The 19,306-nt window shown below is 44.2% G+C and overlaps 1 protein-coding gene across 3 annotated transcripts in view; it reads left to right on the top strand.

Moving 5' to 3' along the window:
- Positions 1–19,306, top strand: part of SEMA3A (semaphorin 3A) — a 461,793-nt gene that overhangs the window by 403,271 nt on the left and 39,216 nt on the right. For all 3 annotated transcript variants that reach the window (XM_029615640.1, XM_029615639.1, XM_029615641.1), the window contains 3 exons: positions 2,347–2,388; positions 9,172–9,329; positions 18,259–18,326. In XM_029615640.1, coding sequence (XP_029471500.1) covers positions 2,347–2,388; positions 9,172–9,329; positions 18,259–18,326 — 268 coding nt within the window. The remainder of the gene's footprint in view (positions 1–2,346; positions 2,389–9,171; positions 9,330–18,258; positions 18,327–19,306) is intronic.

Here is a 19,306-nt window from a genome sequence, read left to right as displayed (position 1 = left end):
TTTGCATGTATAATCATAAACCAAACCTCCTCCACCTTACGTTTTTTTGATTCTATGCATCAAAGGTAAAACTGCATACGTTTTTTTTTGTGCCACTTTTTTTCTTTTTTTACGTGTTAAATTGTATCACCCAACTTTATATTTCAAGAATACTTTCAATGTCCCGACTTATCTGGTAATGTTGAACAACCCGACGTAGCCACGTTTCTGGTCCGCAACGGGACCTTTCCTCAGGGGACATTCTCCTTTCAATCAGTCGGTATACCACGATAGCTAGAACAAAATGCAAAGGTGTTATCTTTCTTCAAGGCGCGATTACACGCTCTTCCACTCTCAAGAGCCCGCGCAACCTGCTACTGCTCCTGAGAGCACGCAAGTATCAAAACATAAAAAAACGAAGTTAGCAGAGTTTTAGGGGTAAAGGGAGGCAGATTAACTAGGGGGTTTAGGAAGTTCCCTTTATTGGAGCAGACTGGGAGGGAATTGGGGAAAGGTCCCATCACAACGTCGCGCGCATCTTATTAAATGCTCTCCCCCTTACGCGCATGTGTTGACCCTTGGGTGCACATGCGCACAGAGATGTAAAACTGGGCAGGCGTGTGCCTGTGGGTAGTGGATTTTATAACACGTGCGCATCAACCCACGCATGTTATGAAATCGGCTCGTCTTTGTGCGCACGCCGGGAACCGCGTGCACGTAGACGCCCCCGCTCAGGTCTTAAAATTTACCTTAAGTGAGTAATTTCTCTACATGAATGTCTGTATATAAAAGTTCAAAATAAATAAATAAATAAATAAATAAATCAGCTTTGAAAATTGTCTGAGGAGTTGTTCAGGGAAATGTATGAATGTAACTCGATTAAATGTGTCCTTTTCGCCCACCTTTGAGTAGGTGCTCCAGGGCATGCAGTTGGGGCGGAGGAGAGAACATTTTACTTGTTTACTTCCGCGTTCTGAAACCATGCATGCAAATCTACAAGCATAACCTTACTCCTCTATGCACATGTGTGTGATGTTCTGCGGACACGGGAATTTTCCAAATGGACTTGTATGCATAAATCTGCTTTGAACGGTCAAGCTAAAATCTGTGGGGTGAATTTCCAAAGAGCTATGCACATAAAAATTAGCTTTTATACGCATAAGTAGCATACTTTCATACATGCTATTTTATCAACATCAAATGTACATGTTTATACGCATTCAAAAGAGAGTGGTCTGGGGCCAGCATTTTGCATGTAAGTGACTATTTTAAAAGACGTGTAGCTTTCGCACCTTGCGTATTGTTACACCTGCTAATTACCTGACGTAAGAGATATTAAACGTGTTTATTGTGTAGTACTCACTGGATGGGAGATCTGGGTGAATTGGGGGCAGTTCACGCTGAAGGACCAGGAGAAGGACTGGGTGAACTGGTGGAGTAATTGGTAAAACTGGCAATTTCAATTACACACGCATGTTTTAAAATATACTAATTTATGTAAATTCTACTTTATTTTCTCATGTAAAATATACACATATAGGGCTTAATTTTACAAAACATTTATTGAAGTAAAATTGGGTTTTACGCATGTAAATGCACTTTACTCGAGTAAGTGGGCTTTTGAAAATTGCTACAGTATATGCCATTGAATCGTCCATAGGATTTACTCGCATAAGTGCACTTTACGTGAGTAAATGGCTTTTGAAAATTGCTACAATAGTAGTTACATTTATGCACGTAACTCCTTTGAAAATTACCCCCATAGTGCTTGATTTTACAAAACATTTATTGGAGTAAAACTGGGTTTTACTCCAATAAATGTACTTTATTTGAGTAAGTGGCTTTTGAAAATTGCTACAGTATATGCCATTGAATTGTCCATAGGATTTACTTGTGCACTGCACTTTACTGGAGTAAATGGCTTTTGAAAATTGCTACAATAGCAGTTGCATTTACGCATGGAAGTCCTTTTGAAAATTACCTCTATTTTTAATATAGGTAGGAGAAGTATGTGCGTGCAATGCATTGATGTACTTGCTTTCCATGTGCTGAAAGTATTCATGCAAAAGCATACATGCACGCGTGTGTGGTGAGGTAAAGATACTTATTTTATAATATGCACTTATCTGATGCACGCAGATATATGAACCTGCCATATACGCGTCTACATGCTATCGCGCACAGTCGTTTGAAAGTTATTCTCTCCCTGCACTTTCAACCCACAGATTTTAGCCCTCTATAAACTAAACTAGAGCTGACAGTGTTGTACATGTTATCACAGAAGTCTTTAATTAGTAGCAATACTACTGATTGAGTTTTAGTAAAGCAATTTTATTTTTCTCTCTCTCTCCCTTTGTTTCATTCTAGGACCTCACAGCTATTTCTGCAATGGAGATTTCCACAAAGCAAGTATGCAAGAGTTCTAAATTGTGTTTACTGGGCTTGGTATATCCAAGGCAGCTTTTTGGCACCATTACTGCTTCTTATTATATGAACAAGACCAATTTCCCTGGCGTTAGCACCATTTAAGCGCATGCATTGCCATTAAGATATAGAAACATAGAAACAGAAATGACGGCAGAAGAAGACCAAATGGCCCATCCAGTCTGCCGAGCAAGCTTCACACATTTTTTCTCTCATACTTATCTATTTCTCTTAGCTCTTGGTTCTATTTCCCTTCCTCCCCCACCATTAATGTAGAGAGCAGTGATGGAGCTGCATCCAAGTGAAATATCTAGCTTGATTAGTTAGGGGTAGTAGGGGTAGTAACCGCCGCAATAAGCAAGCTACACCCATGCTCATCTGTTTTTTCCCAGACTATGTTATACAGCCCTTATTGGTTGTTATTCTTCTCCCCTGCCGTTGAAGCAGAGAGCTATGCTGGATATACATCGAAAGTGAAGTATCAGGCACATTTGGTTTGGGGTAGTAACCACCGTAACAAGCCAGCTACTCCCCGCTTTGTGAGTGCGAACCCTTTTTTTTCTTCTCCCCTGCCGTTGAAGCGGAGAGCTCTGCTGGATGTGTGAAGTATCAGTTTTTCTTCTCCCCTGCCGTTGAAGCAGAGAACTATGCTAGATATGCATTGAAAGTGAAGTATCAGGCTTATTTGGTTTGGGGTAGTAACCGCCGTAACAAGCCAGCTACTTCCGTCTTTGTGAGTGCAAATCCTTTTTTCCACATTTCCTCTTGCTGTTGAAGCTTAGAGCGATGTTGGAGTCACAGTAACCATGTGTATGTTTATTGAATAAAGGTATTGTCTCCAGGCAGTAGCCATCATTCTGGCGAGTCTCCCACACTTCATTGGCGGCCTCTTGACTTTATGGATCCACAGAAATGGAGACGAAATGAGAAGTGTAACCACCCAAACCCATAAACTCTGGATTATGTCAGAAGCTGTTTTCATAGATGCCTTGTGTTAATCTGATTTCCATGATCTAAGATGTGAAGAAAAAAGTAAACCACTTAACTCTAATAACTCCCTCCCGCACTTTTACTCAAGCTAAAAGTGTCTTGCTGGAAGTCAAATCAAAGTTTGATGACTATTTCCTTCCGCAACCAAATTTGGTTAGACGGATATTTAACTGTAGAGAATCAGCATAAACACACAGATTATTTAACCCCAACAGCATGCTTGGTACAGGATCCTGTACCGTTTGGGAGAATGAGAGTGAAAGAATCTGAGGAACTTTCATGGGGTCAGAAGAGAATGGAAACACTAATTAGTCAAGGTGCATCCTAAAACAGATTCATCGTTCCGGTTCTCAGACTTTAAAGATATCTCTATAGGGCATGAAGACAAGGAGGGTGTATTATAAAGAGTCAGAAACAATTTGTGGAACAAAAGGCCCCACAAACCCTGAACCTCAGAATTCAGGGTTCTGCAAAAAGGACGGCTTTCCATTCTGAAAACCTCCGGAGCTGCACAAAGGGTTAAATCTCAGAGGGGGATGCAGCCCATAGTTGTTTTTTTGATGGTGCAAAAAAGATATTTGGTTTTAATCAAGGAATGTACTTTATTTAATCCTCTGCTTAACGTTTTGCATACTTCCAAATTTCTCAGAATAGAAACCCAAAAGTTCCTTAGATGGGAAATGTACTTTACATTTCTGTGGGTATGATTCCTCTGCTCACTAGCACCATTTAGAGAGAATCATATCGTCACAGCAGCATTTAACCTCCTATCTGCATGCCCATCGTAGGCATGTTACACTTAACGTGCTTAACACGTGCTAATGGCGATTCATTAACACACTATACACCTATCACCTCTACATGAGCCAATTCTTGCGCAATCCCTGGAAGGAGGTGGCCGAGTGGCCGCCTCAGCAGTAAGACACCTTCCTATCGCTGGTGCGTCAGGGCCTGGAGTGTGGAAAACACCAGGTTTGTTCAACCTACAATGCTTTCAAGACAGCATCGAGAGTCTCTGCAGTGTGAATCGGCACCCAAGAATTGCATGGCTGCAGGCCTTGGATCTCCGACTGGAAGTACGGGAGAGAATTGTTAACTTGCCGTGTACAGGAGAGAATCTCTTCAGAGAATAAAGTGAGGGACGCGGTGGCTCAGTTACAGGATCACCACTAGCACTTCAGACCCTCCCTCCTCAGGCAGGAGATCTGCGAGACAGGGTCAGAGGAAGTCTTTTCTCCCACCAGAGGAAGTATTATCCTCCAGCCCCCCTCACTCCCATTCGCAGAGAATGAGCTCCTGCAGCCATCCCAGGCAGCAGAGTGCTCCTAAGCCCCAGCCGGCACCCCAGTCAAATCCCAGGACGGGGTTTTGATTGGATCATAAGGAGCATGAGCCAGCCACCTGGACCCAAGACTCTGGCCCCCTGGTCGGGGGCAGGCTATGGTTCTTTGAGGATTGGTGGTCCAGTATGACATAGAAACATTGAAATGATGGCAGAAGAAGACCAAATGGCCCATCCAGTCTCCCCAGCAAGTTTCACACTTATTTTTTCTCATACTTATCTGTTACTCTTGGTCCTTATTAGTTACTTTTTGGTTCTATTTACCTTCCACCCCTGCCATTGATGTAGAGAGCAGTGCTGGAGCTGCATCTAAGTGAAGTATCAAGCTTAATTGGTTAGGGGTAGTAACCACCGCAATAAGCAAGCTACTCCCAAGCTTATTTGTTTACCCAGCCTGTGTAATTCAGTCCTTGTTGGTTGTTGTCTGAATATGAATCCTCTTTTCTTCATTCCCCCCTGCCGTTGAAGCATAGAGCTAACCTGGATATGCATTGAAAGTGAACTATCAAGCTTAATTGGTTTGGGGTAGTAACCGCCTTAACAAGCAAGCTACACCCATGCTTATTTGTTTACCCAGACTATGACCTCAGACCAGTGGGTTCTATCCATCATCCATTAAGGGTACCAATGAACCTGTTCAGTGTCCTGCCAAATTTTCCTCTGTTCCCATTTTGGGGGCCAAAAGCACATCAGGAGATACTGTTAAGAGAGCTCTCCACCCTCTTAATGACCAGAGCAGTCAAACCTGTCCTACCAAGGCAAAGGAGGCACGGATTCTACTCCTGGTACTTCCAGATTCCAAAGAGAACAGCGGGGCTCAATCCCATCCTAGACCTGAGGGCTTTGAACACGTTTCTCAAAAAATAAAAGTTCAAGATGGTTTCCCTGGGCACCCTGATTCCCCTCCTTCAAAAAGGAGACTGGCTATGTTCCCTCAGTTTAAAGGAACATCAATATCTTCCCAAGTCACAGGAAGTATCTCAGATTTGTGGTGAGACAACAGCACTTCCTGTACAGAGTATTGCCATTCGGGCTTGCATTGGCCCCACTTGTCTTTACAAAATGCCTGGCTATGGTAGGGGTGCACCTCCACAGGCTGGGAGTGCATGTTTCCCTTACTTGAACGATTGGCTGGTCAAGAGCGCCTCTCAGACAAGGGCCAATTGGTCCATGCATTGGATCACCTGGGTGTTGGAGTCACTAGGGTTCATCATCAATTACTCAAAGATCCATCTCAGCCCATCACCTCTATTGGACTTTATAGGAGTCCTGCAATTCAGGGTGGTCACCTTGGCATCCATAGCAGCGGTGATTCAACAGAGCCTGCAGGTTTCTGTTTAAAACATGTTGAGGCTTTTGGGCCACATGGCCGCAACCATCCATGTTACTCCCTTGGCACACTTGCACATGCACAGAGCTCAATGGACCCTGAGGTCACAGTGGTGCCAGGCCACACAGAGCCTCCAGGTTTGCATCTGAGTCACTCCATCTCTCCGGGACTCTTTGTCCTGGTGGCGGATTCTCTCAAATTTGGAACGGGGAATATCTTTCCAAAATCACCCTACCCAAATTCTCCTAACCACTGATGCATCTACCTTAGGCTGGGGAGCTCATGTAGAGGGGCTCCACACCCAGGGCCTATGGTCCACCGAGGAAGCACAGTGTCAAATCAACTTCCTGGAGTTCCGGGCAATAAAGTATGTGCTGTGGGCTTTCAGACATCGGCTGTCCAAAAAAATGTTCCTGATCCAAACAGATAACCAAGTTGTGATGTGGTATGTCAAAAAGCAGGGTGGCACAGGGTCATACCTCCTGTGTCAGGAAGCAGTTCAGATCTGGCCCTGGGACCTGTCCCATGGAATGGTACTCAGGGCCATGTATCTGGCTGGAATGGAGAACATGATAGCGGACAGACTGAGTCGTGCCTTCAGACCCCATGAGTGGTCTCTGGACTGGGGGTGGCAAACCGGATCTTCCACCTCTAGGGAAATAAAGATATTGACTTGTTCTCGTCCCCCTACAACAGGAAAGTAACTCATTTCTGCTCCATGTGCAGGTCAGACAGTGAACCAGCCTTGGACGCCTTTGCCCATAATTGGGGCAAGGGTCTTCTGTATGCATATCCTCTGATTCTTTTGGTGACAAAGACTCTCTTGAAGCTTCGCGAGGACCGAGGGACTATGATCCTCATAGCTCCTCATTAGCCAATCAGACCTGGTTTCCACTCCTTCATGAGTTGTCCATCCAGATACCGATCAGTCTGGGGACTTCCCCAGATCTCATCACGCAAGATCAGGGCAGGCTGTGGCATCCCAACCTCCAGGCCCTGTCGCTCACAGCTTGGATGTTGCGAGGTTAATTCAGCAGCCACGCGATCTCTCTGAGAATGAGTCTCATATCCTAGTGGCTTCCAAAAAGCTTTTCACTAGAAAGTCCTACGGACTAACATGGAGGAGGTTTCCTGTGTGGTGTGAACAGAAGGCCCTAAATCTATTCTTCTGCCCCACCAAAAACTGCTTTGCTACCTCCTATACCAATCAAAGGCTGGCTTGAAAACCAACTCTGTTAGAGTTCATCTCAGTGCAATTGACGCATACCAGCAAGGTGTAGATGGTTCGCCCATTTCTGTACAGTCTATAGTATGTTTCATGCTTCAACTGAAGCCTTCTCTAAGGCTGTGTCTTGGGACCTCAACATGGTACTAGATCAGCTGATGAAAGCTCCCTTTGAGCTGCTGTGCTCCTGTGATCTGAAGTACCTGACCTGGAAAGTCATATTTTTGGTGGTGGTCACTTCAGCGCTCAGTCAGCGAGCTCCAGGCCTTAGTAACTTATCCACCTTATACTAAGTTTTATCATGACAGGGTGATCTTGTGTATGCACCCAAGTTCCTGCCTAAGGTGGTGACTGCTTTCCATCTTAACCAGTCAATCGTCCTGCCAACATTCTTTCCCAGGCATCATTCGCACCAAGGTGAACAAGCAGTGCACAGTTTGGATTGCAGGAGAGCCTTAGCCTTCTATCTGGAGTGGACAGAAGCCCGTTGTTACTATTAGCACTGTGGTTGTTGCGCCTGTTGGCACCTGGTTTGTGTTTGTTGGTCCCCTTTTGTTTTGGGGAGAAGCCTGTAGCTAGGGATTCACTCATGTGTGAGGACTACCATCCTGCTTGTCCTAGGAGAAAGCAGAGTTGCTTACCTGTAGCACGTGTTCTCCAAGGATAGCAGGATGTTAGTCCTAACGAAACCTGCCTGCCACACCATGGAGTTGGGTTTCTTCTGTTGTTTATTTTAATCGTAATTCCATGTTACGAGACTCAAGAGGGACCCCACATGGACACGGCATGCTGGGCATGTTCCAGACACTTTGACATAAGTTTTCTGTGCCAGGATCCATCTGATAATGTCATTCATGTGTGAGGACTAATATCCTGTTGTCCTAGTAGAACAGCTGTTATAGATGAGCAACTCTGCTTTACTGTCATTCCCCCCCCCCCCCCTTGATCCTTGACATGACCACGGACAACATGTTCTTTCTCCCCCCAGATCCCTGACACCCTTCTTTCCCTGTGAATGACCCCTCCAAGCACCATCGCATGCTGAGCCAGTAGCAGGAAATTCTTTTACCTCCTACTAACATGTCTTCCAGAAATTATTTGGTGCCATAAATTGTGAAATATGTGTCATACATGTGGCTCAAAATGTGCAGTCCTGTCATGTTGTGCCAGATTTTCATTGGAGGCTACGTTAGTAGGAGGTAAGTCATTTGCCCCCTGTTGGCTCATCATGGCAGGTTTGAAAAGGGTCTTCTAGTGCCTAGAAGGGTCCAGGGAGTCAGAGAAAGTTGATGCTGTTCTAGGGGAAGGAGCTGGGGAAATTGTTTCTGAACTGGTGTGGAGGTGGGAGGTGGGTAGGCAGGAGAATATGGAAAGGGGAAGGAGGTGTTCTCCCAGGCTAACTAGTCCTTTGATATTGGGCTAGTCATCATGGGGGAAGTGACAGGGATCAACATTCTTATGCTAATTATCACATGAGTATTCGGTTTAGTGTGATTCTAAGTGAATAATTACCAGGCTGCACAGTAAATGAGAATTATTATTATTTAGAGTACACTGAAATGTATCAGCAGAGAAACAACCCTAGATTCAGCTCATAAATCCATTTTCCCTACCTATTGCAATACTGCAGGCCCTACTTTCTCCCTATATTTTGCTTGTGTAAGATTATAGAATTTACACTATTCTAAAGCAAATATGGGCCTAATTAATTGTCTTTTCTCCCATTCTGTCTCTATGGAGCAAAAAAAAACTTTGTAAATCTGGCCCGTTGTCTTACAATCATCATATACAACCACAAAAAAAACATGTCTCTTAAGAACTTTGTATAAAGCTTTTTGTTTGATTTTTTAAATCAATATCTATATAAATGTCTTTTTACAGCAACAACTGTACATTGGCTCATCCATCGGAATATCTCAGATCCCCTTGCATCGCTGTGATGTCTATGGAAAAGCTTGCGCAGAGTGCTGCCTAGCAAGAGACCCCTATTGTGCCTGGGATGGTACCTCCTGCTCTCGATATTTCCCCACAGCTAAAAGGTAGCAATGTTTTCAGATTCCTGTAAGGCAGGGAGTGAGTCCTGTCTGTAGATCTGCCCAGCAGATCTCTCTCACCCTCTTGTTTCCTCGGCCTGCCTCCCCTACACTTGCTCTAAGTGAACACCATGATAAGAACATAAGAAGAGCCATGCTGAGTGAGACCAGTGGTCCATGGAGCCCAGAGTCCTGTCTCCAGCAGTGACAGGTCCCTGGCTAATTTCCTATTGCCCACCCCCAGAAGTGTGATTGGAAAGAAGTGATTGGAAAGTGTGATTGGAAAGAAAGTTTATCTGTCTGGATGGCAAACTCAGATGTTTGCCATCCAGACAGATAAACTTTCTTTCCAATCAGTCCTCAAGACAAAGATTCTTTAAGTTTGAAATTATTTATTGTACAAGTAGATTCTACTTACAATTGTTGCATCTCAAATGTAAGCCCCAAGGTAAAGATCTTTGGTAACTGGAGACAGGATAGCAGGAGGGAGAAGAAGGTCTCTTGATTTGCAGGAGCTAGTTTATGGTGGAGATAGGGAGCTTGAGGGATATGAGGCTGATTTAGTCTTCAGAAGAAGGCAGTAAAAAAGAAGGTAACAACTCGATCATTCCAGGGAGTTTTACAGAGCGCTGCTGACTCTGAGCCCAGTCTTGACATGGGCAAGACTGGGCTCTCACCGAGAGCTGCTAAGGGAAACACCTCCACAAGCTGGGGGCAGGGGGGCAAGGTCCAATGGCAGCGAGCCTAAGAACCATGTGACACAGGGGGAGCATGAAGGGCAGTCTCTTGAGCCTATAAGGCACCTAGGAAGACTCAAGTTAGATTGAGGGACATTCAAGCTCTTCCGATAGTGAGAGAAAGAGGAGGGGGGAGGGAGCTTCTCTTAAGGGCAAAGGCTCCTCTTAAAGGCAAGGCTCACAGACTTTTATCATGGGTTACAAAAAGTTTTTCAGTATCAAGAATCCTCAGAAGAAAGGGCTGCACTAAACACAGTTAAACTACAATTTGCACAGATACAAACATGTACCCACTGCTGGGGACAGAACAATGTGAGAATACATAAGTCTATCTGGTTAATAATAATTTATGATCCTGTCCTCCAGAAACTTGTCCAGAACTTTTTTAAACTGAACCACATTTTCTAACAAGTTACATAGCTTAATTGTGCACTGAATGAAAAATATTTTCTTAAGTTTGTGTTCACTCTGCTACCTGTTAGTTTTGGGGGATGTCCTCTAGACTTTGTGCTATTTGATAATGTAAATAACCATCCCGTAAGAATCTGTTCCCGATCCTCATGGTGCTCAGACTTAGATTGCAAACTCTTATATTTATTTACAAGTGTATATTCTGCAACCTTCTTAGACAGTATTCTGTGCGTGTTTTGGGCAGGAGGTTTAGTGCAAAGGGAGCTTACATCATGAGTAGTTAAGGTTTAGAGAACTAGAAGATAAAAAATAAGCAGTCGGCATATGTAATAGCAACTTTTATGACTACATCATCTTGACTCTGTCACCAAGAGTTTCAGAGAGTTATATTGGGGTTGCATTTGTAAGACTGGCATGTATACACATAAGTACTGTAGCATGCCCGCTCTTACATGCTATTGTATAACACTCGAGAGTGCACACATACTTGCTGTGTCAAAGCCTTTTGGGGAAGGGGGAATCGTTTCCAAAGAAATGGGTTCCACCTTAAGCAGGGTGGAACTAGCTTGCTGCCGCTAACCTTTTAAAAGGAGATAGAGCAGCTTTTAAACTAGAACAAAGGGGAAAGCCGACAGTCGCTCAGCAGCGCATGGTTCAGAAGAATGTATCTTTGAAGGATACTAATGAAACAGGAGAGAGAGTGCATCCCAAGAGAGGTTCCAATAAAAAAAACAGTTTTGGTTTTATTAAATATTATGCAGAATTATCTATTTGTCAAAATGCTTCCTGACTATATTACTACTTATGCAAATTGTTTACTCACAGAGACATTGAATTTTACAATTATTTTTATTAAACTTGTCCTGTCTTGTTTATGAATTGAAATTTGTATATTGACTCAGTTCATGTTAATTTTTGATATTATGACTTTCGCAATTTTTTTGTTCTGCTCCTTGACTAAAGTAATGAGATTGTAGAAATAAAACTTAGTAAATACAGATATTTCTTATTTGAATACAAGTAGAAAAATAGCAAATAGTACGTAATATTTTTGAGTACATTAATAGACACAAACATAGAACAAGAGCCGATTTAATAGTTTTTTTGTTATTGCATTGGTAATTTCCCTCATCCAGTTTACAGTATTTATAGAGATTTGTTTATAGATTTACTACAGTTCTCAAACAAATGTCACATTTCAAAATCAAACCAATACAGGAGATTATGAAATAGGACTCGCAATACACTTGTGTTAGCTGAGCAAGTGTAATGCTTTCTGAAGTGTCAGTCAGGCCCTTTGAAACAGAATGAAAAGAAACAGCAGCTTCCACAGTTCCTTTTTAATAAGTGACCTAGACTCCTAGAGAAAGAAAATGACATTAAGGAAGGCCTCTCTATAATGCTGATTCTTAAGCCTTTGAGGATATTTGAAAACATGGATGCAATAGCAGCCGAACCTCCAACAAAACACAACTATGAGAACGATGCATTTAAAGAATTTACAAAGCTTGACGCACACCAAAATCGGGAGATAGGCGTGCATCTGGCACTTGCCCGTGTCCACCCGATTTTATAAGGTGGCCAAAAGAGCACACAAATGTCGATGCAAGAATGTTTCACATCGGCCAAAAAAGGGACAGGGGGTGAGTGTGGCATGGGTGTTCCGGTGTGGGGCCAAGAGATGTACATACAGGTACCTATGCACCTAGGCACACGCCCAGCTCCAGAGCCGCGTATCTTTACTTCTGCTATGGAGGAGGTGTTAAGTATCAGAAAATATTTTACAGGGGTCTGAGGTATCTGGGGGAGTGCAGGCTAAAGAACCAGGGGGGTTAAGAGGACCTAGCTCTAGAATGGGCAAACTAGTGTGCAAACCGGTGAAAATGGTTGTTGGGTGAATGCGCATCTGTTATTAAATACCCTCAGATGCACATCTGTAAGCCGACTTACGCTTCTGGATGCACGCAAGCTTATAATTAGGTGCACATATACACCCTCGTAGGTTTTGTTGAAACATGCACCATATGTACGAGCATGTAATAAAGTGGCTGCGTCTCTGGGCGAGTGGCCATACACGTGCATATGTGCGCCCGACGTGCCTATTTGAAAATGAGCGTAGTTTACACTTCCAACACAACTTGACAGAAGCTGTGTGGACCTCACCAGGAGCGGGTAAATACAGACCCCGCTCCTGGCACGCATTTCTAGGCCTCAGGAGATGCAGAGAGGCACTAATTTATATTGTGGGGCAGGTGAGATGGGAAGGCCTGGCCTTGGGTGCTCTAAGGAAGAGAGAGGGGGCGGGATGGGACAGCTGTGGGGTGAGGAGATGCAAGGCCTGATTGGGCATCTTTATTATTAGGTGGGGGGAAAGAATAAAGTGAGCCATAGGTCTCTTAAAATCTTCTTTTTTCTTTTTAGCAAAAGTGCTACTTGCTCGTATGTTGTTTGAAGATATCCCGATAAGTAGCAAGTTATCCAGCCACATAAGGTTGGGAAGGAGGTGTAAAGTTATCCGGCTAACCTGGCTGTATACATCCGATATTCTGCTAGGTTAGCTGGATGTCTCAGCCGCTGCCCGGAATGACCTTGAAACGCCCCATCTTTACACGGCTAAATTATAGCCAGATAAGTAGTTATCCAGCTATAAATAACCGAGTCAATGCCACATTAACCATTAGGCGGATAAATTGTGAGTTATCCATCTAAATGGCTTTTGAATATCTAACCCAGTAAGTAATATGTCCCTAAAAAATGCTCAGCCATCATAAATATCTACTCCTTCCAATGCATACAGCATCTGTGTGCATCAAAAAACATATTTTCACCCTAAAGTTTTCAGCCTTAAAGTAAAGGGATTGTCAATATATGAAAATTATTAATTTATCAAAGATAACTTTGGTTAAACATATATTTAGTTTAATCTACAAATACAAGAGATCTGGGTTGGTCTATGACCATCATGTGGTACCCTGAACAGTGGAAAGTGAACTGTGAAAAAACAATATGCTCGCTCTGCAAAGCCATGTCTCTTGTGCAAGGTCCTCCCTGCCGCTACCCGAATGCCAGTGATCATGGCAAGACACTTCACTCACCAATGCCTCAGGTACCAACTTAGATTGTGAGCCCTCCAGGGACAGGGAAATGCCTTCAGTGCTTGACTAACTCGCCTTGAGCTACAATGAAAAGGCATTAAAGAAATACACTAAATCAATAAATAAGTGCCAGATAGCCATAGTGGCCTCTACACCCAGATCTCATGCCCCCTCATGAGTCAAAAATATAAACTTAATACCCCTTTGTGAAGACCCATCACCTTGCCCTCCAAAATCATGCAAAACCCCAATTTGGGGTTGATATCCTCCCCCACACTGTATTGCCTCCAAAAGCTTACCCCTTTGAAAGGGCAATCTTCCAAGAGCAGGAGCAATTCTTACTTGCTCATGCCCTGTCAGTGCCCGGTTCCAAAATGGTGCCCGCTGATCGCAGGAACTTCTTTGACATAGTTTCACAAGGTTTACAGCAAAGACCATACAAAAGTGATGGATTCCGACGTTAAGTGCTTGGCCGCTCCAGATGTGAGTATGGGGATGGCTGCAGATTGCCCAGATGCTCAGGCATTGTCCCCGGAGTTTGTCAGGAATCCGCAGTGCACTTCATAAGCAAAGGCTGAGCCAGGCCTAAGCTGCTTAGCACACCTCGGAGCGCATTCCTTCTAGATTATCTTATATAAATGACTTCTTTCAAAACAACAATAGCAAATGACCTTTTGGCCTTAGCTCACTTTTTTGTTCCCTTGCAGAAGGTCATTCACATGCCGGAACAAAAGAAACAATTATCATTTCTAGATGTCACCTGATACGACTGATGCCACCGAGTGTCCTTCCACGCGGGATACTTGACCTTTGTGTTGAGGAAACCAAGCGACATGCTGTTCCCCCGTTCTAATCCTCCCTGCTGTGCCCTGACTTGGAAATCCTCTTCTTCCTTTTCCAGAGGGATGTTTTACCATTTAAACACATCTTTGGCGGCTTTCTTCTTTTATTAAACATTTTTTTTTTTTTTGAATGAGGCTCCATTCCTCCAGTGAACCCGTTTTGTTTTGGGTTTTTTTTTTTGTCGCAACTTTCCAGATCACAAAAGATACTGACAGAATAGACCAGGAAAAAGCAAATGAAACAAAAAAGGCAGATTAGGAGTTTGCTACAGCAGTGGGAAAAAAAAAAAAAGAAGTGTTTGTAAGTCAGATGGAAACCTTGTTAGCAGAGTGCAGAAGATGAAGCCACACAATTCAATGCTCTGAAAGGAGCAGAATTGAAAGAGTCATTCCCCACGGAAAAGCTTGAAATGCATACTGTTCTGCTAATGCTCACTTCTTTAACGGGCTGCTTTGCCGCATCCATTATTAACCTGTCAGTCTCTCAGAGTTAATCATTTGACAAAAAGATGAAGCAAGAATCCCTTTAGGGATTAATGACTGGATCTTATGAGCCATACAATTTAGGTGCTTCCAAGAAGAGACGGTGTCACGTCAAATTCCACATGTTTTCTTTAAAGGCTGAAAAAGAAATCTACTTCTTTTTTTAAACTTGCAAATGTTGGACTTGTTATTGATCTTAATGTGGGCAGACCAAGGCAGGGATTGAACGTTAGTCAATAGGTGCAGCAGCCTGAAAGGAACTAGAGAGTATCTGGTCAGTAAATCAGAGCAGGAGTTATGAGTATTGATTGTTATGAAACATGCTATTAATATCTGTAAAGAACTTGCAGTCTAAATATAGGACAGCACTTAGCCACCTCCGTGGAAGACAGTGGGGATGTACTTGTGTGTTTCTGTACCTTTCTGCCTTGATGATATCAGCAGTGGCTGCATCTAATGGTATAAAGGCTGAGACTTGCAAGAGAGATTGTCTCGTTTTTCGGTTTTCTTAGCCTTTTCTTCCAGCTTTTGCCTGCTTGCTCTGTTGGGTTTTGTTTTGTTTTGTTTTTTATTCATTCCTTGGTGCAGAAACCAGTGGAGGCAACAGATTTCTCCACAGAGTAAATCTAAGCCTCTACTCCTAGGCTTAAGGCCTTGCTTCTATGAGAACTCCTGGGAATAATCATGGGGACACTACCAATGAGAGTGAGAGCCACCTGGCCATTGGAAGTTTCATAATTTATCCTAATTTATGCTTTGGAGTAAGTAATATAAGTTTTTGTTTATGGACTTTCACATTAAAAATCAATTAACCTTTTTTCTAAAACACAGGATTGGCCCTGGCCTTATCAAGAGTTTAATTATCCCATTGCAGGTCACTAACAGATTAATAATAAATATACCAATACATTTTAAGGACTCTTATTTACAACCTAAACTTAACTAAGATCTTAACAAAATTAAGATGAAGGCAGCAGTCCAGCAGCAAGAGGGGGGCTTCCCAGTCTTCTGCATTGACTGTCACATGTATGATTTTTTACCCGCTGGTGAGAAATTTTACATGTGCATGCGATGCAAAGAGCTCCTGGGTCTCAGAGAACGAGTCTGATCTCTGGAGGCTAGAGTGGTAGACATGGAGAAGGTTTATAGATGAGACATAGTAGCCAAGTCCCAACTCCAGTCTTGCAGTCCTAGTGCTCTCTTGGAGGAGGAAGGTATCGTGGTTAGAGAGCATCAACCTGCTGGAGCATGAAATGATCCTGTAGCAAGGACCTGCTCTCCAGGTGATGTATTGTCCTCTCGCACTGAAGATGTGTCCCCAGGGATACTGACCGTCATAGTTGGTGATTCGATTATTAGGAATGTAGGTAGCTGGGTGGCTGGTGGGCACGAGAATCTCCTGGTAACATGCCTGCCTGGTGTGAAGGTGGCGGACCTCAGGTGTCACCAAATGGGATTTTAGACAGTGCTGGGGAGGAGCCGGCTGACATGGTACACGTGGGCATCAACAACATAGGAAAATGTGGGAGGGAGGTTCTGGAAGCCAAATTTAGGCTCTTAGGTAGAAAACTTAAATCCAGAACCTCCAGGGTAGCATTCTCGTGCAGATCCCCAGAGGCAGGCAGAGCTCCGGAGTCTCAATGCGTGGATGAGACGATGGTGCAGGGAAGAGGGATTCAGTTTTGTTAGGTACTGGGGAACCTTTTGGGGAAGGGGGAGTCTCTTCCGAAGGGATGGGCTCCACCTTAACCAGGGTGGAACCAGACTGCTGGCACTAACCTTTAAAAAGGAGATAGAGCAGCTTTTAAACTAGAACAAAGGGGAAAGCCGACAGTCGCTCAGCAGCGCATGGTTCGGAGAGAGGTATCTTCAAAGGATACTAATGATGCATTAGAGTTAGGGCACTGTTGGAAACAGGATGCTGGACATGATAGACCCTTGGTGTGACCCACTATGGCAATTCCTTATGTTCTTATGGACAAGTGCCAGGTGATGCATAGGGAAAAATAACCCTTGCTGTAGTTACACGATGTTAGGTTTCATATTAAGAACTACTACCCAGGAAAAAGATCTAGGCATCATAGTGGATAATACATTGAAATCATTGGCTCAGTGTGCTGCGGCAGTCAAAAAAGCAAACAGAATGTTGGGAATTATTAGAAAAGGAATGATGAATAAAACGGAAAATGTCATAATGCCTCTGTATCACTCCATGGTGAGACCGCATCTTGAATACTGTGTACAATTCTGGTCGCCACATCTCAAAAAAGATATAGTTGCGATGGAGAAGGTACAGAGAAGGGCGACCAAAATGATAAAGGGAATGGAACAGCTCCCCTATGAGGAAAGGCTGAAGAGGTTAGGACTTTTCAGCTTGGAGAAGAGACGGCTGAGGGGGGATATGATAGAGGTCTTTAAGATCAGGAGAGGTCTTGAACGAGTAGATGTGAATCGGTTATTTACACTTTCGGATAATAGAAAGACTAGGGGGCACTCCATGAAGTTAGCATGGGGCACATTTAAGACTAATCGGAGAAAGTCTTTTTTACTCAACGCACAATTAAACTCTGGAATTTGTTGCCAGAGGATGTGATTAGTGCAGTTACTGTAGCTGGGTTCAAAAAAGGTTTGGATAAGTTCTTGGAGGAGAAGTCCATTAACGGCTATTAATCAAGTTTACTTAGAGTCAATTTTGAAATGCCAGTGCACCAATACTGGTAGATACATGCATGGCTGGGCTGTGCTCATGTCGCGGGCGTTTTCAAAGGCCCTCGGCCACGCGCGTATCTCCAGGAACGCATGGATGAAATGGCAAAGTAAAAAAAGGGCAGGGTGTGGGCGGGGTGTGGGCGGCCATTAAATGTGCCGGCAGGTGGCCGGCCCTCACAACTTACTATTGCATGCTCAGGAGAGCAGTTGTTTAAAGACAAAAAAAAAAAAAAGTAAGATAGAGGGGTTTTAGAGTTTGGGGCAGTGAGGGGAAAAGGGAGGCAGGGCAGATCCCTCCCAGTCCGCTCCTTCTGAAAACTAAGTGCAAGGTTTGCAAGCTAAAAGTGCCCCTGCACAGAGCAAACCTTCACTCTCTGTGTCCATGAATGCCACAATCCTCTCACTTCCTGTGGTCACACAAATTCCAGTCTTCGGCTTCCCGATGTGGGAGTTGTTTTGCACTGTTCAATGTGACACTTCATATTAGGTTATTTTATACTGTGAATGTAACTTTGTGAACCGCGCTGAACAATTGTTTTGCAGAGCGAGGTAAATAAAAGCTTTTGAATAAAATAAATAAATAAACGTAGAAATAAAATAAGCAGGACCTGGAGAATTCATTCCACAGAGTTGTGACGTGTCGCTTGTCGTATTTTAGGCGCACGAGAAGGCAGGACATCCGGAACGGGGATCCTCTTACTCACTGTACAGATCTTCAACACCACGGTGAGTTCTGCTGTCTGGACTGAGCCTAAAACGCAGCAAAGTCCAGCTGAGGCTGGCAGAGACCAAGAGAGAGTCATGCAGGGCTCTGTGGGTAAGTGAAAGGCACAGCAGGTACACGGGCAGCGTGGGCTGTGGGCAGAGGCGTTATTTCTAGCACTCTCGGTCTGAAACATTTTACAGGTGCTAAGCTGACACGAAAATATAAGCCCGATCCAACGATCACACACTGAACACAGCTCTGCCTGCGCTCCCCAGGGAGGCCAAGCTCTTCCCTGCAGATCCCATCAGAGGGGCTTCTCATCTGTTATTTTCAGACAAGACGCTGCATTTCATTGCTTTCTTGCTTGAGCACATTTAGGGGTAGATTTTAAAATGTGCGCGCGCATCCACGTGTGCACGCTTCCCGGCGCGCGCACACGTGGATGCACCGATTTCATAACACGTCTGCACCAGCGCGCGCGTGTCATAAAATCCAATGGCCGCGCGCATGTGCACGCTGGATTTTATAATCCGCACGCGTGTGTGCGGGTGGCGTGCGCAAGGGTGGGGGAGGGGGAGAATGTCTGCAAACTCTGCGTGGTGACGGGTTCGGGCCTTTCCCTCCCCACCTACCTAAACTCCCTCCCCCTCTCCTCCCCACCCCCAAACCCTACCTATCTTTTTTTTTGGTTTGTTTTAGAGCTTACTTCAGGTCCCCAGGCTGAAGTGAGTTGAGGGCGCCGGTAGCCGGACGGCGCTCAATGGTGCTGCCCCGCACCCTGCCCCACCCCTTTGAAGAGGTCCAGCAGTTGCGCACGTACCGCGGTTTACGCGTGTGGCCGGGCCTCTTTGAAAATTCGCCCGGCGCGCGCGAGGCCCAGCCATGTGCGTAAACCCTAGGATTTACGCGCGTAGGCCTTAGAAAATCTACCCGTTACTGTTTGTTAACGCTCTCACCGTTGAGATGGAAATATTGTGGTATATGAAAGGGTTTTTCCCAG

This window comes from Rhinatrema bivittatum, chromosome 9 (assembly GCF_901001135.1).
Source record: "Rhinatrema bivittatum chromosome 9, aRhiBiv1.1, whole genome shotgun sequence".
NCBI lineage: Eukaryota > Metazoa > Chordata > Amphibia > Gymnophiona > Rhinatrematidae > Rhinatrema > Rhinatrema bivittatum.
The sequence above is the reverse complement of the archived record's forward strand: the minus strand, read 5'-3'. Positions and strand labels throughout refer to the sequence as shown.